This window comes from Ambystoma mexicanum, chromosome 3p, assembly GCF_040938575.1.
Source record: "Ambystoma mexicanum isolate Mex_15411 chromosome 3p, UKY_AmexF1_1, whole genome shotgun sequence".
NCBI classification, from domain to species: Eukaryota; Metazoa; Chordata; class Amphibia; order Caudata; family Ambystomatidae; genus Ambystoma; species Ambystoma mexicanum.
Genome location: NC_090925.1, coordinates 290651779 through 290679777, shown reverse-complemented (window position 1 = coordinate 290679777; position 27999 = coordinate 290651779). Strand labels below are relative to the sequence as shown.

Sequence of the window (27999 nt, the reverse complement as noted above, 5' to 3'; positions counted from 1 at the left end):
GTCATTGAGCTCTACGCTGACTCTACATCCTGAGTAAGATGTGGTTTTAGGGGCGAGTTCACCAATACTTTTGGGGTAAAGAAGGGGATAAAAAAAAGGGTGCACCCTTGCTCCGCAACTCTTTCATTTAAATATTCTATGGTGTGCTTGAAGGTTTCCTGATGTAAGCATCAGATGCAATAGCAGGAGAGAAAATTGGTATTCTATTCTTTGCAGATTACATTGTATTTCTTTCACACACTCCAATGGGCTTAAAGAAGCAGGTAGCCCATTTTGCAAAGTTCTATGACTCAAGAGGCTTGGCGGTGAACATCTCAAAGATGAAGTTAATGACATCTGGCAAACTGAACGGGTGTCAATCAAATGTGGCATTTGACAACAAATGCCACATTTGATTGACACCCGTTCAGTTTGCCATCGAAGAAGTTAATAACTCCGATTACCTTTGTGTAAGGTTTTCTAATGATGGAAAATGGGACAAACATGTGAATAGGGCCGCTGCAACAGTGCAGAGGAAATGCACCAGTTTATTGGCCTTTGCAAATAAAGCAAAATGTAATTCGGTGGCTCCAGCCGTGGAAATATAAAAAGCTCAGGTCCTGGCTGGCGCACTTCACATATACCTGTTCATATGGATTTGGGTCTGCTTTGTGTCCAGGATACGATTGCTCTTAAAGCATTGATGTTAGGGGTACGTATACAAGGGTGAGGGCCATATGAAGTTCTGTGACGTATTGAAGGATTTGTTGACCCAGTGATCGCCCAGTTGGTTTCAGCATGTTAAGAAGCTTGCATATAAGCTTGCTTGACCTAGAAGAACTATTGGTCTCTTCCGAAATCCATCGATGTAGCACACAAGGCTATTGTCGTGGACACTCACACACAGTTCCTCTTTGGTAAATATATCACAAAGTGTCTAAACATATAATGTGCAAAGATACCTATACGATGGAGGCATATTTAATCCTGATTGATGACCCCATAAAATGCTCATTATTTGCAAAGATGCGTTTTTGAAATGTACCCCTCGCCCCAGTGAAAGCTAGTGGAATACTGGATTCTCTCCCATGTGCCCGTGTTATCTGTCTACAAGGGAAACCTTGCAGCATTTTCTGTGTATATGTCCCCTCTATGCTGCTTTACAGAGAAGAAACTTGAAACCTTGCATCCGCTTTAGGAGAATGAGGGCGATGATTGAAGCTGAATATGTATGTACTGTTTATATAATAACCTACCATAGAGTGATGGTGTGCGTTTATTTTTTGCCTCCCTTCGCTGTGTGGACTTTTAGTTTTTGCAATAATCCAAATTTGATTTTGTTTTTAGCTGTACATTATAAGCTGTTTGTAACTTTTATAGAATTGTATTTCCGAAACAAAGTGGGAAAATAAATATCTATACGTACTAGAAAAGTGCTGTCAAAAACGTTCAAACTCTTACTGCATTACTTATATCAAAGGCACTATTCCATTTAGAATTCATTAATACTTTTTTTAAATGATATTTTATTTAATTGTTTAAAGCACGGGCATAGCTGAAGAGCAGCGGAGCTCTGTAGAGGGAGTGGGTAGCCAGCATTTGGGCTGGTATCTTAACAGTAGAGCTGTACTGTAAGTTGCGGTCTGCTCATCCACTGGCGTTAGTCCTCGGTCAGGTATTGTCAAAAAGAGCCACGTTTTGAGCGATTTGCCAACTTGGAGAATTGTTGGGGCATTCCGAGCTGATACTGAAATAGAGTTCCAAAGGGTGGGGCCATGTCAAGAGAAGGATTGTTAGCCTGTCCTCTCTTTGCGGACAAGTTGTGATTCGAGCTGGTCGGTAAGTTTGCTGCACGAGGAGTGTGTGCCAGCAGATATGTGTCTGCCACGCTGGTGTGCTGCTTGTGACTGCTTTGTAGGTGATGCATGCAGCCTTGAACAGTATCCTGGCCTGGAGAGGAAGCCAATGTAGTTCATGTAGGATTGGGGTAATTCAGTCAAATTTCCATGCTCCCGTAATAAGAAATGTTGATGCGTGCATTTGCAAGGATCTAGTTTGCCGCTTGCAAAAAATTGAAAAGACACCAGCTAGATAAGTCACAGAAAAATGCAAAAAAAGGTCTGGGAGTCCCTCTACCGAGGATAAACACGGCCAAATAACCTGTTCTCTGGGAAGGTGCCCACTTGGGAGGCTCTACAACCACGTTTTAGCTTACTGTACCTCTCACAGAGGAGAAATATCCATTTGCATAAAAGTCACAGCCACATGAAAATTAGATAATTTACCCACATCTGGGATTACATTGGATATTTACCACATCCGACACGTAGAAAGTAGTGTATGGTGTAATAATACCTACTTACAACATGCAGTGCTTTCTGATCTATGATATCTCGAAAAAAGCCATCCGACCTGAAGCCCAACTCAATGCAGTCATTTCAGTACAAGCCACCTCACCAGACGCCCAACTCAATGCAGCCATTTCAGTGCAAGCCATCTCACCAGATTCCCAACTCAATGCAGCCATTTCATTACAAGCCATCTCACCAGACCCCCAACTCAATGCAACCATTTCAGTGCAAGCCATCTCACCAGACCCCCAACTCAATGCAACCATTTCAGTGCAAGCCATCTCACCAGACTCCCAACTCATTGCAGCCATTTCAGTGCAAGCCATCTCACCAGACTCCCAACTCATTGCAGCCATTTCAGTGCAAGCCATTTCACCTCAAGCCCAGCTCAATACAGCCATTTCAGTCAGAGTGAGAGTGAGAGTGAGTGTGAGTGTGTGTGTGTGTGTGTGTGTGTGTGTGTCCCATGCTTCTCAGCGCTGTGATGGATGGGCGCCCTTGAGAAACAGAGTGATGACAGATTGTGCAGGTGTGTACCTACCCTTTGCCTCTTCGCTTGTCACTTTGAGCTTGTGGAAGTGGTTCACACAGCTCTAGAGCTCCAGAGGCCAGGATGGCTCGACTTGGTGAGCCTTCGGTTGATATTTAAACACTATAATACTGAAATATATGAGTAAAAAGCACTTGTCTTCAATGTAAACGGAATGGTTGCACAGACGAAGACCGATTAATTGAACAGATATTCAATCTACAATTTTAATAAGAAATTCTACATTTACTACAGGCACTGAAGAGGCACGTGTTCTGTGTCTTACTAACCAGCAGAGTTTAGCGAAACACATGTAAGCCATTGTGTGTCCAATCAATTGTATCAATTGCAAGGATATAATTTATGTAATATCCAATTAAAGTGTGCACCAACAGCGAAAACAAATGCTTTCCCTTATATATTCCCTTTAATCAGGCTCGGACTGGCCAATAATCCAGTAGGCCAATGCCCGAACAAAAAATGCAAAAGGCTAGTGTGGACCGGTTTTTGGGTCGAAGTGGGCCAGTTTTATGAGTTACTTCACCCTGCGGCTAGTAGATTTGACCAGTGTTACTGAATGAATATTAATTAGCATCACATTTTATCAAAAACCTCCCCTTTGGGTACTACTCAAACAGTGTCACAAAAGGAATGGATTGCCATTTGCAACTGTGGGCCACTTTTTCATTGGTGCCTGAGACAATGTTAAGCCCCAGTCCGACCCTGCTTTTAATCCCTTTCAGGTTGTGACTTTGTGAAGTAGCAATAGGTCAGCCATTTTTCAGGAAAACCAGGAATGTCTTAATAGTGAGCCCTATTAACTACAGGGCATGGTAACCCCTATTTACGTTACGACCTGAATAGATAGAAATATTTTCACTATGAGACTGAATCCGACCAAATAACTGAGTATTCAAATACGTTTTTACGTCTGTAGGTGTGGAGAAGTTCCACTCTAGGAGTTGAATTCGACAGTCTGGCTTAGAACCTCTCACAACCACAGCCCAATGAGCCGCAGGAGTTCCCTTGTCATTCAAGGAGTCCATCCACGATGGCACTGTACTATTTGGAAACATGCTTGAAAAAGCCATCTCCTGTGCCTGTATAGAAACAGGAGGGAGCAGGAGAAAAGGCTGCGGCTTGAGGCTGCACTGAACAGAATGGTTTGATCCCCACCAGCCTTTGACTCTGTCGGTATTACCCAATTTTCATTCGGCCAGTACCAATTCGATAGATTAAAATTGATCAAAATGGTTCATCACTACTGAACATGGGGAGCGGTGTTGTGGGGGGGGGGGTGTTCCACATTTCCCATGTTCGGTAGTGATGGCCTTTGGGGTAGGGAGGGTGTCCCCCGCTTCCAGAGGATTAGAGGTGGGGGCAAGGGAAAAAACAAAAGAAAGATGCAAAGCGGATCCTGCGGCGTCGGATCTGGCCCGTGTAGGAGGGCAGAACTGGCGCTGCAGGGTCATGCAGGGTCAGAAGGGAGAGGATGCGTAAAAGGTAAGTGGGGGGAGGGTGGAGTTGTATTGGGGCTGGGGGCATGGATTTGTTGATTTGGGACGCTGCAAAATTGACTACGGTCAATTCCACTGTGAACAATTATGCCACGGCCAAATCACACACATCCGACTCAGTCACAGGGATACTGATCTATCATAAAATCAATCAGGCCTTACCTCTGAAAGGGCACTAATGCTGGGAAGGTTGGCTTGCATTTCTGACCATGTCCAGATAGCTTGGCTTCCCAAGGTATCTTCTCTTTGAATTATTGAACAGTCCACCTCTAAAATAGCATTAAAGTGAGGGTACTGAGCGGGAAAGAGGCATGAGCTTTATGGAAGGCTGCCGCGAATTGTGTGTGCCTCTTCTGATGTAGAGTTGAAGGTTCATAGTCAGGAGCTTATGCAAAGATCTACCTATTTGCCTATGGTAAAATAAAACCTTACACCTGCCCGGCAAATAAATTGTTAATACCACAGGATATAAAGTCTTTTGTGCACTCAAACCCACATAAACCTGAAGAAGTGACTCCCTTAACATGAAATGAATGCTCAGAAAGCACTAAGGTATCTGTAAACTAATTTGGAAAGTCAAGTGCAATGTCCCTTTTGCACCCCTCCACCCCCGTTACTTGAAGCTCAGCTAGGACTCTGCTGCACACCTAACACAACCCAATCTCAAGCTTTCTATGGACTTCTCATAGACAAGAAATAAAGGAAGGGGGAGTTATCTTTGGAGCTAGTGGTGCTGTCTCTGGCCTGCAGAGGGAGCCCTTCACAGATTGTATGACCACCTGAAGGGATGATGGTACATCACTCCACACAAGCAATCTCCACTGAATTGTCAGGCAACTTCTAATTAGGGATGAAGTTTAACAGTAAAAACTAACAACAAAAATGCCTTCTATTCAATTAAACCTAGTCAGCGAGAGTGCTAGAACACAACTACTTTTAAATGAAAAATCTTGGATTAGAAAAATGCTCTTGCAGTAAAATGAACCATTATGGTCACTCAAGTTATGAATTTCGAGGTCTTGTTTGGATCTAATGCCTCTATACTAGCTGAGCTGTTTGCCTTTTCACAATATTTGTATTTTTTAGTGCCATTTTTGGTTGAGCACATCTTGTCTATTACTTTCTCCTTCCCCCACCCCCCCAAGGATGATATCTACAATCCGAGCTCCAACACCAAGATTCCTGTGAAGTGGACGGCTCCCGAAGCAGCAAACTTTCACAACTACTCCCTGAAATCAGACGTGTGGTCTTACGGCATCCTGCTCTACGAGGTCTTCACTTACGGGCAGCAGCCATACAAAGGTAAACCTGAGCCTGCCCCACCATCTCTGGTCTGAGCTAAAGCGCAGGATTTGGGCACATTGGAAGATGAAAGGATTATTGGCCAATTATGAATTTCCTTGATCAAATCCACACCTGGACGGTCCCAGATGAATTGGCTGAAGCGCAATAGTTTGACATGTTTGCTTCTGGGTAATGAAGATAGCACTGCTTCGCCAGATATTCTGATGAGCATCCTTTGACAAAGTCCGTAATTAGCGAAGAAGAAGCCTAATCGTTTTATCTTGTATAGGCCCTCCCATTCAAGACACCGATTTATGCCAGTGCCAAAGGCTTGCCACAGTCATTTGAGTAAATTGTCTGCTATATTGCTTACAATCCAAAAAGAAACACTGGATATCCAGTCACGGGCAGTGGCATTGGCACCTTTCACACTATAATGCCATTATTTGACACTCTAAGAGAAGCAGAGGATGAGACTGATATATGGTTTGAGGGGATATGCAAGCATAATCCACACCATGCGTGGCTCGGCCACAATTACATTAAAATAGCTTCAATACATCAAGCGGCACTATTCCCATAGTGCAGCCTCAGAGGAGCCCTTAGGCAATACGACACAAACATATAGGGCAATAATAGCCACAAAATACAAACCTGCAGATTGCTTGAGGTCTTAAATATTGCCTGTAAAAGTCATATTAGGGGGACAGGTGTTTGAGGTGTCATGTTGTAAAATATATTGGCACTGGACATAAGGTCTGTTTAAAGGTTATTAACTTAGGTCATATATCAGAATATATTATTCAGGCTGAGTGGTATCTGGTCATTTCACAAAGTGCTGGATTTGATATGTTCTATGTTTATCACGTTTTGTGGGGGTTTGTGATGTTAGTGATAAAGTAGTTTGGTTGCCTAGCAATGGTCTGAACGAGGCACAGCTGGCAGATGTAGCAAAAATAAAATAATAAACCCAAACAAACCTAAATGCAATTTAAAAAATTTGGGGTAGTCACTGGGTATAGTCCAAATGAATCTCAGCCATACATGATACGATAACTCAGAGGGTTAAGCGATCGCTGCTGCCATCTGTGTGTGATCTGCAGGTTCGAATCTCGGCAGGGTCAATTCAGCCCTTCATCCTTCCAAAATCGATAAATGAGTGTCAACTTCACTTGCGTGATCATTTTATGTAAATATGTTTTATGCACAGCGCTTTGGTGAAAGAGTTTTATAAATAACAAATCATTAACAAACCAGTACTGAGGATTAAGAAGGGGAAGCAACAGGACAGATGCCATTCTAGTATACACAGGAAGGGTGAAAGAGGGGGTGGTATGTATGAACATCGAGATTACTGGGGGAATGTACAAAAAGGACAGAAAAGGCAATACGAATATACCAGTCACTGTAGTTCCAGTGCCCGGACCTTGTCCTAAAACGCAGCTTAGTCTGAATCATGCTGGTCCTCTTAGCAGAATGGAATACAACAATTGTTACGAAAAAGCACAGATGGAGGGCAGGTCAGGATGAGTGCTTAGGACAAAGATGGTTGGATAAACTATGGCGACTGGCTTGTTTTTACTCCCATTTCCAGCTCATCTTCCTTTCTGAAGTATGGTGGGATTAACAAGCATGAAAACCCTGAGCGAAGGACCGCTACAATGGCCATAATGATGTTATCAGCGTATATTCCTCACAAGGCCTGGCACAGACTTCGCACCACTTTTAGAGCCGCTGTGTAGAGCATAGTGTATACCGAATGCATGGGGAGTAGCCCAAGAGACTTCCTTCAGATACCAATATGCTATTATTTCTGAAAACCATAGACTGTGCCTTTTCTCTCCATATGGCACCCTCCTCTGTACATGCTGTTTAGATGTCTCCTCTACAGGTATGGAACCAACAGAAGAAATAGTCCACATGGCGATTGAAAGTCATCACATATATTGTCTCTACCTCCCAAGTAGTATTGGCAGATGATATGAAGATCAATGCCCCGCTTCATATGAAAATCAGTCAAAACTCTAGTCAACAATGATAAATTTAGCATTGCAGATGTTCATATAAGGCGACTTAGTTGTCAAATCCTGGCTCTTGCCGACAACAAATTAAGAAACATGATGGGTAATACAAAGGCATCTTTGGGGAAGGCCAGATCTACCTCTTATTTGCATTCTTCTTTTTGACAGGTTGGAACAACCGAGAAGCCATGGAGCAAATCTGCAATGGATATCGCATGCCGCGCCCTGAGATCTGCCCTGCAGATGTGTACAGCGTGATGCTGGAGTGCTGTCGGGATATTCCTGATCTGCGGCCCACTTTTCAGAGCCTGAAAGAAAAAGTGAACTCGGTCCTTGAGCACATGTAGCAGGATCCTTTTTTTAGAGAAACTTCCAGAGGGACATTTTGGTGTTGTTCACACCAAAACGATCTGGAGGAAAACTGAAGGATAGAACCAAACCTGATTTGCATATGGTCTTTCCCCTTTTGTAATGGCTTGGCAGGCGAACAACGATGGTCTGGTCGGTTGCCCACAGCAATGCAAGAGGTTCAGATGAATTGTAAACCTTCCAGCCATCACCTGGAAGGTTGCAAGTTGCATTTTAAAATCACATTATGCCAAATGCATTGGTTGTTAAAAACAAGGTAGGTTTGATTGAAAGACTGGACCTAGCCGCTTTTACCCTCACATTTCAGGAACTCCATCTCAGCACTGCCTCACCCTCCTGTGCAGGCTTTGAGGCATATTGACAGACAATGTGAGGTGCCTGCACTTCTGTGGAGGACTTCCTCAATAGGTTCTCTTAATGTGGGACATCTACACAAGTGCTGTGACGAACATAATGTTCATGCTTCTAAGTTTTGCATTTGCTGCCAAAGATTTGATGGAGAACTTAACATCTGGAAATTGGCTGGGCAACTGCACTTTAGATGGCCACCGTCTTGGTGCGGTCACTGTAAATCCAAACCACTGTCCCAGGAAGACTGAGAAAAACAGTCTCAGACCAATGAAGACAGCCTTCTGCACTGGAAAAGCGATGGATGCTTTTGGTCCTTCTCTGGGCGGACTGTGGACCCTAGACTTTTATATTAATGAAGATTGAGATTATAGCTCTGGAAGAGAACGATTCGTAAAAGGATGTCAACTGGCACACACCAGGAAGAAATGCAAGGAGTGCAGGGGTTAATGAGGGCAGGAGTCGATGAGCAACTCTTCGTACTGACTTTCTTTCAGTCACTCAAAGACAGCATTCTATTTGTAACCCATATGTAGGCCATAGTGTCCAAGTCAAACGTCCATGACCACATCATCCAAAACTCCACCTGCCTATGGTGATGCCCAACATCCAAGGGGGTATGGAGTCATAAAGCAGACCTGCAAAAGGCTCAAAATATAGACATATTAAAGTTGACATTTACAAAACATAGGGTCAATATGTAGACATGTTAAGGTCACCATGTACTGACTGAAAGTGATATGAAATGAAGAATGGGCCACGAGGGGTGGCGTCTCCCCAACCACATTATAAATACAGGGCAACCTTAAACAAAGGGAAACATTGAATAGAAGTGTGTATTTCAGAGTTTTCAGTTTTCTAGGTTGTTATGGGTAAAACGCATGGAAGGCGCAGGCAACCAGGGTATAGGGTTTACATTTCTAATATTTAAATAAGTCAATCTTTTAAACGAACTGTCAAAATCGATTCCATTCTTCATTTAAAAAGAGTAATGCCTACCTTTGTAGCAGGTCTCCCCATGGAGATCTTTTGATGTAGATCGAAAGACATACAGCACAACCAAGGCTTATCTATTAATCCAAACCCTTCCTTCCATCATCAGCTCAGCCCTGAAATCCCCCGCCCACCATTAATAACAAGCCTAGAAAGTAGATGCAAAAACCAAGTGCTAACCTAGTCAGTGGAGCTCTGTTTAATGTTAGAGGCACAGGGAACAGCTCAACCCACATCAGTGCCTTTATTGCCAACTACATGAATTTCGCTCTCACAGGCTTGTGGCCTATAGGACCTTCCAGGCCACTTGTTGTTGCTGCAGGGCTAGATAAATGTTCAATGGCCCCGTTTCTTATAAAGACCTCACTGGCCACTCCTTTGAACACCTTTTCATCAAATGCATCATTGCCCTCCTGCTTCTTTCACAAGTTCCACAACATAGCACCCACCCATTAACACAGGATCCCCCCTCCCAATCAACGTGCTGCACCTTGACAATATCTACTGATCATATTAAAATGTCTTGTCCTCTTCCTGAACAGCTGAGTGCATTACCTATGAAACCTCTATGCTTATAGTAAACACCTGACCCTCTTCAAGATCATTTACATAGGAGGAGATGACGCAGCAGACTTCTATGCAGATGTTTTCTCAACTGGTAACTATCCCAAAAAACAAAGCAGGTCTCAGCTCACATCTCTTCTTGTTGATCCCGAATCCAAGCACATCCAAAACTCTCTTGTGGTCAAACTGCACCCTGTTACTTCATCAATTAATGCTTCACATGTGGCTCTCTCGGCTCTCTCCACCAATGCCTTTTCCTGGTCCAGAAACCGTAGGAACATCAGAACCAACTCCCACCTAAAAGGTCTCCCTTCATAATAATTCACCTAGGTGGCACGATGCTAACCATAATGTCTTCGCTGTCTATCTGTTGACTTTGCTCACACAAAATCGAAAAGGTTGAAAAACAGGTGAATGCAGAGGAGAAGCACTAGAAAGGCAATGGTGAAATTCTAGGTGTTCAGGTGAGGTGACGAGATCGTATACCAAAAACCACAACACAGTCAAAAGAAAAAGCAGTGTTGAGATCTAAGAAGCGCTGCTTTTCCTGTTGCATTAATGAGGCTGCACATTTCTCAAAAGAACTTTGTACGATTAACCATATACTTGTAGTCCCTTCATCTGTCTGATGATCATACTTTCTTCCTCAAAGATACATTTCCAATCATTCACTCAAGCTGCACCATGAATGACGCCTTCTTTTTCTCCCCTATGGCAACATCCTTCACAATACGTCTCCAATGAAAACTGTCACCCACGCAAGATGACGACAGATCAGAAATTGAAGAATGTTCTCCAGCCTGCCCTGCCTACTGACACCTGCAACACCAACTTCATAAAACTCTGCAACAGGTTCACTCACCGACCACCTCAAAACTCATCACTGCCCTCTCATAAGCCCCACTCATATGCAGTGTTGTCCCTTTAATTCATACAATGCACCATTATTCCACTACTCAAAAAACCTAACTCAATACCCTGGTACATTACCAACATATTGCCAGTCTCCACTGCATCTTTGAGATCTTAGAAGGAATAGTCACTTCATGACTCTTAATTCTTATAGACCAAAATAGCTGCCTCAAATACTTCCGATCCAGCTTTTGCTCCTATCAGGGGTTTGAAATGATGCCTGTGGCAAAGCATGTGGCCTTATTCTGTTCCCCCTCCCAGCGGATTTCCATACAGGGGACCCAAGCTGAATAGAATATAGGTCCACGTGCTGGCTTCAATCACTCATATCAAACTGGGGGCCTTCTTGCAGACCACCACTATCTCTTGTGGAGTGCTCGAATGGCCATCCCTCTAATCTATCCCTTTTCACATGTGCAATATGCCACATGCAAATGGTTGCATTTGATCCTGTGTCTACACTGATGACACAAAGTTATTTATGAAGAGCTCAAAATAAACAGAGCGTTGCCTTTGAGTCAGAAATGGTCTTTTACATTGCCAAATGCAGATCAAATAGAACTGTCTCTTCTTCGATGTGTACTAACCCCAAAGTGTTAAACAGAGACTGGACTGTAGGCTCTACTTCAACTTGTCTTCAGATACGTCAATGACAAGAATTTCAGTGGTTTATTGATACCATTTTACCCCAGCAAAGGTCTACCACATCTTTGCCCTGACTGACTTCATTTGTATTCTTACGCATTATTTTGCATGGTCAAGTCAAAGCATTTTCCTCAAGAATAGTTGCTCTTTAAAAGTGTGTTTATCCAATAAGTTAATGAAATACATGGCAACCAATAGTTATCATTCTGATCAATGCGTATATGGAAACCTTTCCTTTGAATGCTAAAACCAGAAAACATGGTAGATACCAAATATTCTTGCAAGCTGCAGGTGTCCTGGTCCACTTCAGAAATTCAACGTTAAGCCCTAGCTCCCAGCTCTTCCATCTAGTTCAATTGCACAACCCGATAAAATGGATGTGAAGAGTGTGGGCCATGCATTTGAACTTCCAGTCTAGCCCTTAATCCCTGTGTCAGAAGTCAATCAGTTGTTCGGTGAAGTTATGAGGAAGTGGCAGTAGCAACGTCTTGACACTTAAGGGTGAGGATTAAAGCATTAAAGTATCCTGCCTCAAGTTCCTTCATCACTGTATAACAGTGCCTGACTCAGTGGCCAGTGCATCTGCAATTTATGTTCTGGGATTATTGCTTCACTTGTAGCTCCTCCCCCTAAAAAACTACAAATATGTGTTCTGTGCAACACAAAGTTTAAATTTATATGGGTAAAAATGTAATCTCTTCTTTGATCCAGTTTGTTGTACTTACTTTCTAGATATGAGGCCTAAGAAACAACCTGACAAAAAACACATAAGTGTACACAAAACTATGAAACATTTCAAACTGAGGGGGCTTTCTACAGAGGATCCATGCAGATAGCCTGGGATTCAATCTGAGAATAACAACTTTTGTGATGTGCGTCAATAATTTAGCAATAAGATAATATAAAGGCTCCGAAGACCAGGATATGCTTCATGAAGGTCATACATAAAGTCTTAAAACCATTCACGGAGTTCTTAAAAATAGTACAGTCTATGTAGGCACATGTGAAAGATCTTAGAGAGCACACCAATCCCACGGTCACATGTCAGCCCGTGGGAGTCGACTCATCAGTGTCAACCAGTGTACAAATAAAGGAAACACTACCACTACTGCTTTCTTTGATGGGCAGCGACCAGTGCCAGGCCCTTGGTGAACAGCTTAACTAATCTCTAAACACTGAGCTTTAAACACTGTGATGCTCAGGGTTTCTCTGCCACCAATCTGAAGTAGAAGAAAGCCGTATGTAGTTATACAGCATGTGTCTTCTCCACATAGAGCAATGGGACGCAAATTTGAAGTGACAGTCGAGGAGCATTTTTCAGATACGTGTTGGGATGTCAAGGATCTTTAGAAGACCTCCCAAGATTTTAGTCCTGTTTGCTGGTGGTGGCTGCTGTGCCACTCGCCTCTTCTCCCAGAAGACTTACTTTGCAGATTCATAGGGGCTGGTATCACCCACTTCAAGCTCTCCTGTTTGATCTTAAATTCACCTGGATTAGCTGAGCAGAGACTTTAGCTAAAGGAGTATGATCCCAAGTATCCCTGGATCAATTTCCCCATCATAACCAATGAGGGACTAGGTCTTGGCATACTTGAAAAGCAGGGGGTGGTTTGGGGTATTTCCCCATACTAAACCAAACATACACACTTGAGCCCATGTGAACATACAAATAATGACCCACAAGCAATCGCTCACGTTGTCCATCATCACCTGTGATTTCAGAATCCTCTCCAAGAGGCTGCCTGAAGACGTCTTCCCACCCATGAGTTTCGACCATTCTAACCAGTCATAAGAGACAGTCAAGGCTATGTGGTGATCTGGGAGGACGTCAAGCCTATGAGACTGCCACCCAGTCTGGCAGTCCATGCAGTCCCCCCATCTTCATCCTTCAGCTCTGAACTCTCTTGGTCTGATATGGCCTTATGACCAGCAGGTTTCTGCTTATACTTTCACCTGGCCGCTCCCCCTGGTCATCGGCCAAGCTGACAGCTGTTTCAAGCAGACATTTTCATCAGGCCTCTTTGGACTGTGGCAGTCCAGAGGGCTACGTGGTTGGGAGATTCTGTGCAATAATATCCCTGTCCAAAAGAACGCGCCTATAAAAAAAAGTTAAAATATACATTTTATATTGAAAGTAATGAAAACAGTAAAAATGAACATTTTTGAAATTATGTAAAGATAATTAAATGTTTAATTAAACTTGTTATTTCTACAGGGAATTCTCCCTAAATACACGTATTTTGTTTTTGTTTTAAAATTGTGTTAGTGGTTTGTTATTGGTTTAGTAGCGCAGGGTGTGCTCCGTGCAAAGTCTGTGATTTTATGTGACTCCCTTAACGTTGTCGCTTGGTTCATTTGCCCTTTTCCCCCCATCCAGGGAATCATTGGTGATTTAATTGTTTTAAATGTGTTCATGTGAGTCCCTATATATCCCAGACCAGGGTATTCCAAAGGCACAATGTATTATGTTTCCCCTAACAGGTCACCCCAACCAACTGGAGTGCCTGCCTGGCTGATGGCTTTCTGTGCTTACAAAAGGCTGCAGGCTTCTGCATCAGTTTGACCTTTACGGGGTACAAAGGCTTGTGCTCTGAATGGCAGCCTGCGATTAGAAGTCCAATGAGATTGCACAGCAAGGCTTGGTTTACCCAGTAAGCATGGAGTCAAATGCATGGCCACATAGGGTCATGGCCTTCCTGAGACTCCAAGTTGGTAGCCCAGAGTAGCCATGACTGGATTGGGTCAGAGGTATGAATGGGTATCTAGGATTTGCTGCTGAATCCACATTCTGTGTGCTTGCCCCATAAGTAATTCTGGGAAGGTTGAATGTGGCCACGATCCCCCGATTGGGTAGCCGCCAAAAGTTGGAATGGTGCCCTGTACCTGACTGGAAACTGGCTGTGCATCCACTTTCCACAAGTACTAAAAAGATAGAGGTGACTTCAGAATGTCCATCACCAGGACACACCCCAAAGCAGCTGAAGAGGACTTCCACTGGAGGTAAACAACGGAAGCTCTGCTATGCCATCTCTCCTGAACCTGCACCCAATAGCAAGCCATTGCTGGGCTTTGCGCAACTCAGCCTCCGTCACAAAAACACTGGTGGCTCCCTTCCTTTGGCTTAGCACCAAACTCAAAAAAGGACTTGCAGGCAACCTTCCCTCTAATTTTTGGGGGGATTTGGGGGTATAGAATGACTGTGGGTTGTGGCTCGTTATGTACACAACTGACTGATGCAGTGTTGACTAAGTGGACTGTGATCCACTGAGAAAGCGAGAGTAGCGCAGGCACCAGGCAAGTGCTACTTCAAGGGGACTTTGGGGGTTCTGTTCTCCTCCTCAAATGTACTTAAAACTAATGTAAACCTTTGCTTGTGAAACCCCAAAATGCTGTGAAAATACGTTTAATTTACATGGTTAATAAAATGCATTTTGTGAGGAGGAGTAGATAACTCATTTATGATCAACACAAGCAGAAAGGTTCTGTGCTGTGCAAATTCGGGCCAAAAAAGAATCTCAATGTCTCCCTCTTTCCAAAGCTTGATAAAAAGGAAATGTGGCAACGAGGCAAAGATTACATGTCTACTGAGTACATACAGAGGGGATCTGCTTAGATAGTGTTATATCGTGTAATGTATTAGATTGTACCTGCTGAGAAGTCACAACACCCTTCGAAAATCGCAAAGAATGGTGTGATAAATGCACATAGTAGTTGGCAAAGAAAGTCACTTGGCCGGCGCTCCTCATTATCCCCATCACACTGCCCCACATTGGTGGCTAACCAAATCCAAAGCAATGTAGTCCATCAGATCTTGGTCTCTCCCCTTTGGGAAACATGCTCCCCAATTTATCCCCCACACCTACAGAAGCAGAATGGCAACCTGCACCCGTCAACATCACAGGTTTTGCATCTACCTCGCCCGCTAACAATGTACCTACCCCTTTTCTCACAAAGCCATTTGCATCATGGCCACAAAACATGGCATACAGATAGTTGCTAAATAAGACCACTTCACATTATAGCATGTTATATTGCTAAAACAGAGTTTCAGACACAGCAAACTTCTAACATGGAAGGGTTTCGTATATTTTTAATGTTCAATTACACGATAAAATGGAGCACATTAAAAAATAAACTATTTTTAAACTTAATTATCAGAACGTAAATACTACTTTTTGTAACTACAATAACCATATTTACGATCAGACACAAAAACAAGAGCACCTAGACGCTGATAGATGCAGGTGCCATGCACATCTTCAAAGGGTCATTTAAATTAAGGGTCTCAATCACAGATCACAATGTTGCATGTGATGGGCGCACACGTGCCTCGGGCCACCCCGTACTTGCATCAACACGCACACGCTCACAGACACAATGAGGAACACATCTGTGCCGTACAGGGTCCCGGCGGCAACTGCCACACGGACCGTCTTTATTCATACGGTGCATGCACGGGCCACAGCGAGGCTCGCGCATGCGCGCCTTCAGTTCAAGACGTCACATCCCTCCTTTTCTTTAAACAGAAAAACAACTGATAACAACCATATAACAGGGTAACAATAAACAGACCCAATGGGGGTCGCTGACCTGACTGCAACGTCGGCTCAGTCTCCCGAGTCCATGACGTAGTCCTTGAGATGAACAGGCAGACTGCGACCATGTCGCACAGGATACCACTTGCTGCTCCTGGGGGTCGCCAGCGGGTTATCCATTGGTGGCTGCGTATCCGCAGGCACGTCTACCTCTGGGCTCTAAGCCCTGGTTTCAGGCGGGGAAACCTCTTCCGGTTCCTCCTCATGACGGTGCACATCCACCTTCTTGAAAAAGGACTGGTTGCGGGTGACGGTCCCTCTCTCATTGGCCGCGGTGACCATGGTGCCCTTGACATGGGTAACTGTCCACGGTTGGGGCTCATACGGGAGCGATAGCTTCCCTTCTGGCCGACGGTTCCGCACCAGTACTGAGTCTTCCACTGCAATCTCCTTTTCCTGCAGACCTCTCTGCACACTCTCTTTCTCATTGCGCACCGCTCTATCCTCTCGGACTTTGTCGTTATCGATGACTCCAGGCTCGCAGCCTTTGACTTCCGGGATGAGGCCTCTCGAGCAGCATCAAAACAAACGTTCTGCTGGAGCAACTCCAGTCGACTGGTGGGGTGTGGTTCGATATTCCCGAAGAAATTCCACCAGTTTCCTTTTCAGGTCACCCTGTTCGTTGGCCGATATTCTGAACACCTTGTTCAGGGTCCTCATGAGTCTTTCAGCTTCTCGGTTGGCCCTGGGCCAGAGTGGCGATACCTTGCGGTGCTGTATACCTTTTTCTTTCAGGTACTACGCAAACTGTTTCCCTGTGAACGGCGGCCCATTGTCCGAGCATAGGATATCTCGACCATTGGTCGACTACGGCCAAAAAGTACATGCCCCTCCCGGTCGACCCAATGTCTGCGTGGACTGTGCCCCACGGGCTTTCACTTCTTTCCATGGAGCTGATGGGCGGAGTGCGCGGGAAGTATCACACACAATAGGCCCTGTGCGAGCTGGGTACGTGTATTTGGGGGATGCGCGGGGAGTTTCACACGCGATAGGCATTGTGTGAGCGGGGTACGTGTATTTGGGGGGTGCACGGTAAGTTTCACACGCAAAAGGCCCTGTGCAAGCGGGGTATGTGTATTTGGGGGGTGCGAGGGAAGTTTCACACGCGATAGGCCTTGTGTGAGCAGGGTACGTGTATAACTGGGGTGAGCAGGGAGTTTTTCATGCGTTTTCGCTAGCGCGAGCAGGGTGCATGTATTCAGAGGGGTACGTGGGGAGTTTTACATGCGGTTTTGCTGACACGAGCGGGGTACGTGTATTCAGAGGGGTGCGTGGGGAGTTTTACACGTGTTTTCACTGGGCGAGCGTGGTACGTGGATTTGGGGGGTGCGCGGGAAGTTTCACATGCGATAGGCCCTGTGCGAGCGGGGTATGTGTATTACTGGAGTGCACGGGGAATCTTACACGCGTTTTTGCTGGCGCAAGTGGGGTATGTGTATTTGGGGGGTGTGCGGGATGTTCCACACACGTTTTCGCAGTGAGGGCCCTCCCTGGTGTGTCCCTAACCCCTCCCCATGCCCTGCAGGCAACCCACACTACAGGAAAGCACCCTACACCCCTGGGCATGCCCCGCAGGCAGCCCACATGCCCCCCAGGCAGCCCATCACCCCTGGGCATGCCCTGCAGGCAGCCCGCATGTCACCATGCACCTGGGAGACTTGACACATGTCCCCCCCACCCCAACCACCATTGACGGGTACCTGCCAGCAGGCCCCGACTCATGTCCTCCCCACCCCCAGTGATGGGCACCTGCCAGCAAGCACCAATACGTGGCTCATCAAACACCATGTTCTCTCAAAACAGACCCATGGGCCTAATGCCTACACAAATCCCCCTGCCCCCCAGTCCAAGCACGCAAGCTTCCACTGCCCCCACTCACAAATTACACATGCAAGCCTCAAAAGAACCACCATGGGCATGCATAAATGTACAACAGAGCCACAAAGTGGCAACACATGACAGAGGAAATGCTCATTGAGCAATGCCCAAAACCAATGAGAGTACACAACACCAATAATGAAGAAATATGATGTGTATTAAAATACGTAATTAAAAAACCAAAAAAAAATCAAACTAGTAAATGAAGAAAAGACAAAATCAAAAAATGATGAATCCAATGTAAACCAAAAAAAACACAAGAGGAAAAAAGGGAAGTGGTCCATTTCAAAAGTCCAAATAAAGTACTTGGGGGGGTGGGGGGGAACATTGATCCATGGTGATGTCAGAAGAATCAAAGTATGTAGAAGTCTTCAATTATATACACTGAAAGTTTGAAGGGTCCATGATAGCCAAACAAAAGTAAACCTACCAAAAAGCCCTATAAAAAAACTATGTACATAAAGTGTAGCAAAGTCCATGAACTCCAAAATAAAAATAAAAAAAAGGAAACCTAACACTAATGAACTATATACAATGGCGGCGGGCAAGTCCTACGGCTCACTAGTTGATTTCCCGGGACAGGGCATCATCGAACTCCTGTTCAACGTCCTGGAGGCGGGCCTGTTCCCTGGCACTGAGGTCTCGCAGGGATAACGCCATGTCCACCTCCAACTCCCTGAGAATTCCCTCGAGGCACTCAGCCTGCCTCAATGCCCTGCGCATGGAGCTCTCCGCCCTGACCATAGTGAGCCGTACCTCCTCATCCCGCCGCCGCTCCACATCTATCCGCTGCCCCAACCGCTGCCACACGTAAGACACTCCCATTCCAGGGTCCTCCTGCCCTCCGGCCGATGCCTGCCCCTCTGATGTTCATGGCCCCGAACCATGATGCCTCCCACGTTGAGCCTGGCGCTGCCTCCGACGCAACTGCCTTTGCCAGCATGACGGCATCCAGGCTGATGGAATCCACCGTTGCCGCGTGCACGTGCCCTGCCCGATGATGCCAGCACATACTCCATCTGCTGGGGTCCAGTTGCTGGGGTGTCCACCCCTGCTGGACCTCCGACTCCCGACTGTGGCAGGGATGGGATCTCCACTGAGCTGGCTGCGTTGGTCGGGGCAGGTCCATAGGGGGCCCTGGTTGCATCTGGGCCGGAAGACGGCATGGAGAACGACTGGCGCATAGTATCCACAGAGGAGGAGAGGGCCGCCAGAGTGCCCGACACATGTACAAAACCCCCGACCATGGCCCCTCCCAACTGGGCCACGTTGGCACACAGCTCTTCGTGATGACGTGCATGCTCCCCCAGGAAGCACTTATGTCATCACGAATGTCACGCGTGAGCAACGCAACACCAATCAGGACGGTCTCCATACGGTCATGGGTCCCCTCGTCCGCAGGTAGAGGAGTGTCAGAGGACGTGGACCTCCCCCCTACCTGCGGACGGACTTGGTATGTGGCATCCCTGCTGGTGCATGGTGGTGTAGTCACAGTGTCAGGGACAGTGACATGCACAGGCCCCTCCACAGCGACCTGTGCTGCCTCCTGCCCCTGGACTGCACCAGTGGTACCACCCCCACCAGGCCCCATGTGCGGCTCAGTAGCGGCCTCCTCCTCTGTGCGAACCACCAACCTGGATGGCTCCACACCGTCTTCCGCCATTGCAAGCCCCTGTGGGGGGCTCACACACCCCTTCCACTGCAGCCATAGTGGCAGACGTGGCACCAGTCCCCTCGCTCCCGGATGATGGTAATTCCTGGGAGGGTGACTGGGCCTTGCGTTACCAGCCGGTGGAGGCATCCCCGCCGCTTTGCTCCACAGCGCCATCTGTGCCCTCTTCTCCACTTGCCGCTGTGTAGAGGGAGACATAGAACACAAGCATCAGGGTACTGTACAATAGTCCCCTAGACAGGAAGCAATAGCACATGAGTGGCACTGTCAAAGGTCACTTCCATCATGTCCCTCCACAACATATGGGTCAGTGCAGGCAACACACATGCAGAAACAGGCATGGCGCATGCAAATAACATTTGCATACATGTCCAAGGAACTCTTGAAACATACAATGGTGGTTTGAAACTCACATGCATCATGGGTCATGCCTATCACATGCACACACATCACCATAGTTTCATCCATCTGGCCTCGTACACCCCAGACAAAGTGGATACAAGGATGACTAGGCTGCATCAGTGAATCAGAACATTGTCACAGACATGTGTCATGCATCCATGGCGTTTACCAGTCACACACACGCTACTCAGACACACAGACATGTACACCATACATGTCCATGACAGCAGCACCCATCCCTCACACCCCATCCATGTCCAAAAACAGAGACAGGCATGCATTCATGTGTGCATTCCGCATGCTGCTCTGCATGTTGCATTTTAACACATGCACCATCCATGTGGTTCACGCATGACTGGTCTCACATGCAGCACCATGATGTGCCGACACACACACATCCATCCATACATGGCCTATGTCACACATACAGACAAGTAGCTGACTACCAGCACACTGCAACATGCCCTGTTTCACACAGCAATGCATGGCCACTTACCGCTCGACTCCAGACGGGCCTGCATCCTGAGGATCTGATGGTGAAGCACTGGGCGAATGCGCTCCAGGGCCCTCATCTGCTGGTTGGTAAGCTGGCCCCGGCGCCCCCCTGTATCCTCTGCATCTAAGAGGCACCGGGCATTCTTGAGGGTCCTGGACTTGTAGTCCTCCCAGCGCTTCTGGACGTGTTTGATGTTGCGGGGTGCCACCCCCTCTGCGTTGATGGCACCCACTATGTCCGTCCAGATCCTCCTCCGTCCTTCCTTGTCGGCGCGCAATGGTGTGAAGCGGGCATCACACTGCCCCAGGACTCGCTCCACCAGCATGCCAACTTCATTGGAAGTGAAGCTGGCAGCCCTTTGCCTATCTGGCTGGAGGTTGCCACTGGTGTCGGAAGGTGTTGTGTCGGACATGGCAACCCCCGAGGCAGCTGTGGGTGGGCAACTGGGTCCTGGGGCTGGGCTGTGGAGCGATGGAATACCAGTCGGGAGTCCTCTGTTCCAGCAGGGGTGGTCACAGCAACTGTACCCCTGGAGATGGCAGCTGTGCAGGCACCAAATGGCAGGGCACAGTGGCAGCAGGCAGGCAGCAGCAGATGGTTTGTGGGAGGCTGCTCAGGGCTCTGGGGGGCAGGAAAATGGCCTTCTGGGCAGGAGCGTGGTCTTCCGTGTGTTCTTGCGTGGCCAGCTTGATACGGAGTGATTTGGCACGTGAAAAAACTGCATGTCAGCGTGTAATTCGAGGAAAGGCCCTTAGCACGTAAGCGCGTCTGTGACGTTATGCATGCAGGCGTTTCCCTCGTGACGGGTGCATAGTGATTCAGCATGTAAAAAAAAACACGTCCGCGTGTGAATGTGTGTGATCCAAGCAAAAGGCCTAAGCGCGTAAGTGACGTGACGCATGCGGGCATTTCCCTCAGCACGGGTTAAAGGTGAGCGGGGCCAGCAGTTCGCTGTATGTGCCTTTTATGGAGACCGATGTGTGTGTTGCTACTTCATGTTTCGCACGCCATCACAACTTCACAGCGGATCAAGGACGTATCTCTTCTTTTGGCGGGGTTATTGGCTACGCGTGTTTTTCATTATCACGCTAGTCCGACGGTGAGTCGCGCATGCTATTTTTCCCACTGCGGGTGCCCCTGTGTATTGCGTAGCCGCTTGAGGTCATAGTAGCCTGTGTGTCCCATGTGTACATGTTTTTCGTGTCCCTGGGTGGCACCGCGTACTGCGGGAGGTTCATTCCACACATGTGGGCTACCGGGGGTTGCGTGCACGGTTTTACTGCAGTTTCGGGGTGCCTGAGCGTTGCGTGACCCGTCACTTTATCACCGGGGTCACATACAGCCTTGCAGGTACAGGGGTGCTGTTAACATCTTGTAACCCACCCCCTTCACCCCAATTGCCCAGGACAATTGTCGTGTACACCTCCCATTGGCACTACTCCATCTGTGCCGGCACTACTCCATCTGTGCCATGGCTGGGAGGCCACGAAAGGTGAGGGGCACCTCAGCTGGGCGTACTCCACATGGCGGGCGTGGTCAGGGACGTGGACGGGATGACCAGGGAGTAGGGGGACTCCAGGGTGTGCAGGGTGGCTGCAGAGGGGGAAGAGGCAGGGGTGCGCCAGCTCGGGATGATGTTGTGCCACGTGTTGGTGCAGTCATACCACCACCCCCTGCGGCTCCGTGAGATGCAGTACTTGCATCTGGCACTGGCACCCATGTGACCCAGCAGTCCGTTTCATCGACTGCCACGGGCCCAAGGGTAGTGGTAGCTGCAGGTGCAGCTGTGGACACCACCACCCAGGCTCAGGGTCTGCCAGCGCAGGCTGCGTTGGCACTTGAGTCCATGGAAGATTTCCAGGCGGTCAGGAGGCACACCGTAGGTGCACACAGGGCTGCCCTGACCGAGGCATGTGTTCCTGGGGCAGTAATGTCATCTGCTGCCCCGACCAGCCAGGTGTTGGCAAGTGCAGGGGCAGTTGCAGCCGACACCACCCCAGTTGTGAGTCTACCAACCAGGACAGTCCTGGTCAATGACCCTGGCACAGCGGATGTTGCTGTGCAGGGTCCATTCCTGGGCATACAGCAGCCACTGACACAAATGTCTCCATGTTCCACCTGCCACACCCTCGGCTCATTCCACCAGCGCCACTGCCCATACTGATCAGGGCGGCATTTGCCAGCCAGGGTCCGGACCAGCATCCAAGAGGAGGAAGGTTGCACCTGCAGTACAGGCTGGGACCCCAGACACAGCTACGGCCTCCGGCACATCGAGGAAGAAGCCTTTCTGCAAGCAGGAACTGGACTTCCTCGTGGACTACGTGCGGGAACACAACCGTGACATGCTAGTGGGGCCGAATTGTCAAACTACGGCTGCCCATCGTAATACCCACTGGAAGCAAGTTGCGGATCATGTGAGTGCATTCGGCCATGAGGTGCGCACAGCGCAAGAGTGAAAAAAGCATTGAAATGACCTCAAACGCGGCACTAAGGCGAAGCGTGCCTATAATTACAACATGACTCTGGTGACTGGCGGTGGGCCACCACCTGAGGAGGAAGACCTCACTCCGCAAGAGGCACTCGTTGCGGCGTTCATACCAACAGGAATGGTCGAAGGAGTGGGAGAGATGCAGGACTTTGATGCCCCGTCCAGTGAGTGTCGCCTGTTCGTCGAGGACATGTGTGTTTTGCTTGTCCGATGTGTTGTGCTTGACTGCCACTGCATGTTATGTGTACATGGTTCTCATGTGCAAGTCATGCAATGCTTCACTGATGCGTGCCTGCTGTGCAGGATAGTGGACATGTAGAGCAGACGGGGACTGTCCTCACCACCACAATTGCACCCTACTCACATGCTAGTCACCCAGCTGCCCCTACAGTCCATGTTCCAGCTCAATGGCCCTTCTGCCTGTAGCCTGGGGTGCGTTTCCTCTCAGCACTGGGACTATGTCATTGCATGGCTGACGTGCATGTGTCCTCCACGTAGGCATGCTCCCTTGCCCCTCCACCACCCTGCACCCCAATTTCAACATTGCAAGTTGTGCATCATGTTGGTGTACTGCAATGGCCTGTTCAAGACTCCTGTGTACATGCAAACTTCCACCAGCCAACCTGCCAGACACATGCAGTGGAGTACATCCTCTGCACTTCATGCAGGGTGTCTCACTTGGACTGTGCAGATGGCAGATGCTCCGCAGTGACATGAGTTCCCATTCATGCTCCATGTGTATTACATGCATGCCCTTATGTGTCCTTGACTGGATGATCATTGTAGTACGTGTCCAGGATGACCTACATTTCTTTGCATTTGATCATCCATTCCATGCCCACTCTGGCTCAGACCTGCATCACACACATGTTTAGGGTGTCACAGTCTGTGCGTGGCACAGGCCTCCCCCCGTTTCAGGCCAACTGACTCTGTTCAACTGGTGTAGCGGCTTTTGCACACATGGCTGTACTACTGAGGGTTCATCATGTGTCCTGCTTTCTGTCCCATCATCATCTGCTGTGTTGTCAGTTGACTCAGTTGATGCAATTGATGCTAGCCACCACTGTCTACACAGGTCTCTGGTCGCCCTTTTGCTGCCATGCAATGCATCCCTGCATTTTCACTTAAGGGGGGGGTTTGCTTGTAACCATGCAACTCATAGCATGCACATTGCACGTGATGCCTGAACTCGCCCTAGCACTGCCTTCAAGTTAATTGATACACATATGATGTACTTGTTCATGTAGATCGTGGATAACTTACACATGTTCTGCACTGCATTAACCCACTTCAGAGCCGTGTTACACCGTTCTACATGCCTACTCCCTGATGCCATGTCAAAGTGACCTGGCACGCATGCCAGGTACACATTTGTGTGTGACATGTCTGCTTCATGTGTTGGCTGTCTGTGTGATGTCTATGTGTGTGAGGGTTATGTGCTTCTGACATGTGTACTAATGTAAATTTTTCTCCACTTTCCAGATGATGACGCAATGGAGCCAGAGGATGGTGTTGTCATGCCAGACACAGGTTTGCTATCACACCAGCAAACCGGCACAAGTGGGGGTCGTGGGGTGGTAGACCACGAGAACCCACATGTGTTACAGACCATCTTGTCTGTGGCTGGCAATGAGTCAAGCCCGGGCGATGACTCTGACGACAAGGTCAAGTTGGATGTGCATCAGGTCCATTCGTCAGGGGTGAGTGATTCTGATGTGGATGCTCCTCTGTCCGCGACACCTGCACTGAGGGGCCAGACAGTGGTGGGACCTCCGCCTGTGGTGGATCGGGATGCAGGGTCATCCTCCACACCAGTTGCTGATGTGCCTGGGGCATCACGTCAATGGGGGAATGTCCTGCAGCCGCGGGCGGTGCCAACCCAACAAGGACGTCAGCGCCTTGGGCCCCGCAGGTGTCAAGCCCAGAAACGCAAAGGCCACGCGCCACTGGTGTATACTGAGTGGGAGCAAGCCATGGTTGCCAATTCAGAACACCAGGGGGTGATTATAACATCGCTGAGAGCATGGCGCATGTGGCCCAATCCGTGCTACCCCCTGCTAGGCAGGTGGAACTCCAGCAGCGGGCAGCACAGTCCACGGCCAGCTCGCTCAGGCTGGGCATGGTGGCCTCAGACAGGGCATGCCGGGCTGAAATGGTGTCTTTGCGTCAAGCAATTGCTGCTCACGGAGAGGCACACATGGAGGCCCTGAGGGTTGACTATGATTCCCTCAGATCCACTCTGGGTGTGCTCTTGATGTCCCAGAGGGAGCAGTCAGAGGAGAGGTTTGCGCAGCTTGAGCGTACCATCTCGGCTGAACTACGTGCTTGCGGGGAGGTGCATCAGTTGCCCAGCCTGGCCATGCAGGAAGAACTCTGTGTTACACGTGCTACCTTGCAAGAGGAAGCACGCGTATCACGAGAGGTTCTGCATGCTGACCTACGTGTCATCGCCACACAGAACATGCTCACCCGTCCAGCATACTTGCTGCCAACGAGGGGCAAGCTGCGCCTAGGCGTGGTCAGGCTCCTGTGCCACGTCTACCTTTTCAGGAAGATGGCATTTCGGACGACAAGATATCTCCCACACAGGTCGGCTGTGCAGGCGTTGAGCCCATGGAGTTTTTTTTTTGTCTCAACATCATTGCATGTGGGTGTTGAGGTGCACCCTGTACCTCCCCCTTCCTGGGTGCTTCCCTCCCGGGTCATATGTGGCCATTTTTGATTTTTCATTTTAGTTTAGTTAGTTAACATTGTTTTTGATAGTTAGTTTAATTAGGTAATGTAGGTTTTTTATAGTTAGTTTAATTAGTTAAAATAGTTTAAAATTGCTTGTCTATTGTGCATTCATGCGATGGTGTGGTGCTTTGTGGCTTTTGAAAGCATCCACTGTCTGTTCCAGCTGGGCCCTTCAAGCTTGTCTCGTGTATGTGTTTGCAGCTTGGGGTCCTGACTCACATAGGCCACTCCTGCTTCCCTTATCCATGGGCTCGCAAGGATGGTTCGGTGTTACAGTCTGTTCGGTGTTACAGTCATTTACTCTGTCATATCTATGGCCTGTCTGCTGCTGTACTACTTGTGTTAACACCCCTAGTGGGGATTGTGGGGGTTTTATCCACGGCATGTCTGTATTAGATTTGGGTGGGTTCATGATTGATGTGTCCATTAATTGATATACATTGTGATCTATGTTTCTTTTCTTTGCTGTTCATGTGCTTGATGCACTTCATGCTGTAGACAGTGGCCGGCACCCTTTGCCTGTCAAAGTCACACTGATGGTGGGAGGAATTCTGATGTAGGTCTCTGACATGGCCCAGTCACAACCAGCATGAAGAGACACACACAGGGAACTTTTCAGCGTTAATTATACGTTTTGTGCCCTTTCTGCAGGAGAATGAGCCTCTACACCACCTTTGCCAGCAGACATGGGGCATAGTACTACAGACGGCTGGCCACGTTCAGTTGTTGCATCATCATTGTATATTTTGTACCGAACATGATACCCATCCTGTTGGAGCATTGTTGAACTGTGCTACCTTGGTTGTTCTATCATTGTGCTTGGACATGTGCTTGGACATTTTCTGCTACTTAAAGTCATCTACTGGAGACTCTTCCAGGGTTTTTTGGTGCCTACAGGCTTTTTCCCTGGATTGTGGGTTTGGCTCCTTTGAGTTCATTGCAATTTGGTATTTTTATCAGTCAAGGTGGCCTCTGAGGGGGCTGGACCCTATTTACACGCAAGGTGGAACATGGAGACCAAGGGGTAGGGTGATCATGTAGCCAGGTAGACTTGAAGGAAGAAGGTTACATACCGCAGACACAGTTGTTGAGTAGGTCATGGTGATGTGTAAATGAGGAAGGGCCTTTTGTTGTTGGGCAGTTGGCTTGGGCTACAGTGTTTTGGGCACTCTGACATTGTAATTGTGGGGTACTATGTACATGATGTGTTCTGCTGGTCAATGCCTGTTCCTGTGTTGTCTTTACTTTTTAGGTGTCAGGGGATTGGGGTGGTTTGACTCGCTGGGGTGTACACATGGGCAATGTTCACATGTGATGTGTACAGGACACTGAGGGTCACTTGATTTCACATGCATGTATTGAGTGCATGTCCCTACTGACACACACAGTTGCACAATGATCGACCACATGTACAACCACCCTTCCATGGCCACAGGTGCACAAAAATTGCCTTCTGGGGCCCGCTGTGTCCCTGCAGCGCATGATCTATGACCATTTGGGGATCCTGTACATGCGTCAATTGGTTATTTATTTAATTCGTCCTTTTCATGTGATGCTCAAGGTGTATCTGCAACACAATGGCTGCTCACTGTGCTGTGTGCTGAGCAGTGTGTTGCAGGAGACACACACAGCACACGGGTTCGGGACTAGGGATTTGCCTTGCCCAATGTGCATGTGAACAGGCATTCAGTGTTATGTTCATGCTACGACTGGTGGAAAGCATTTGTGTATGACTTGGTATGTGTGGGAGGTTGTTGGTCAGTCATTTCATCTGATTCCATGTCAGGTGTCATTGTCTCGAGCCACTTCCCATTTATCACATGTCACTTCATATCTTATTGGTCATGTGTTGGGCTTTTGCTATTGCTTGCCATGTCATGGTGTGGCAGACAAGGGTGATGTGGGTTGGGAGGGTTTGGGTGACATACCAGGGATTGTCATGGCCTATTTTGCAGGGGGTGTGATACACACCTTGCATGTGTTCCTTTTGGTCACACAGGATTGGTTAGGTTTAAGTAGCTAGGGATGCACACAATGTAGCCCTTCCATGGCAACATTCTCAGGGTGGTAAGGTTGTGACAGTTGACTGTCTCTTTGTCATCATCGATTGTCACCTGGTATGTGCCAGGCCTGTGTGCACTCCGCAGGGGTGGGAGTTTAGGTGAAAAATGTGGCCACAAGCTGGGTCCAGGCTGCCTCGCCACGTGCCCTATCCTCTCC

The 27999-nt window shown here is 47.8% G+C and overlaps 1 protein-coding gene across 1 annotated transcript in view; it reads left to right on the top strand.

Moving 5' to 3' along the window:
- SRMS (src-related kinase lacking C-terminal regulatory tyrosine and N-terminal myristylation sites) overlaps window positions 1–13742 on the top strand; it is a 187797-nt gene extending 174055 nt beyond the window's left edge. Inside the window, exons 8-9 of the mRNA XM_069650820.1 lie at window positions 5522–5678; window positions 7850–13742. Coding sequence (XP_069506921.1) covers window positions 5522–5678; window positions 7850–8028 — 336 coding nt within the window. The 3' untranslated portion in view covers window positions 8029–13742. The remainder of the gene's footprint in view (window positions 1–5521; window positions 5679–7849) is intronic.
- The last annotated feature ends 14257 nt before the right edge of the window (window positions 13743–27999 follow it).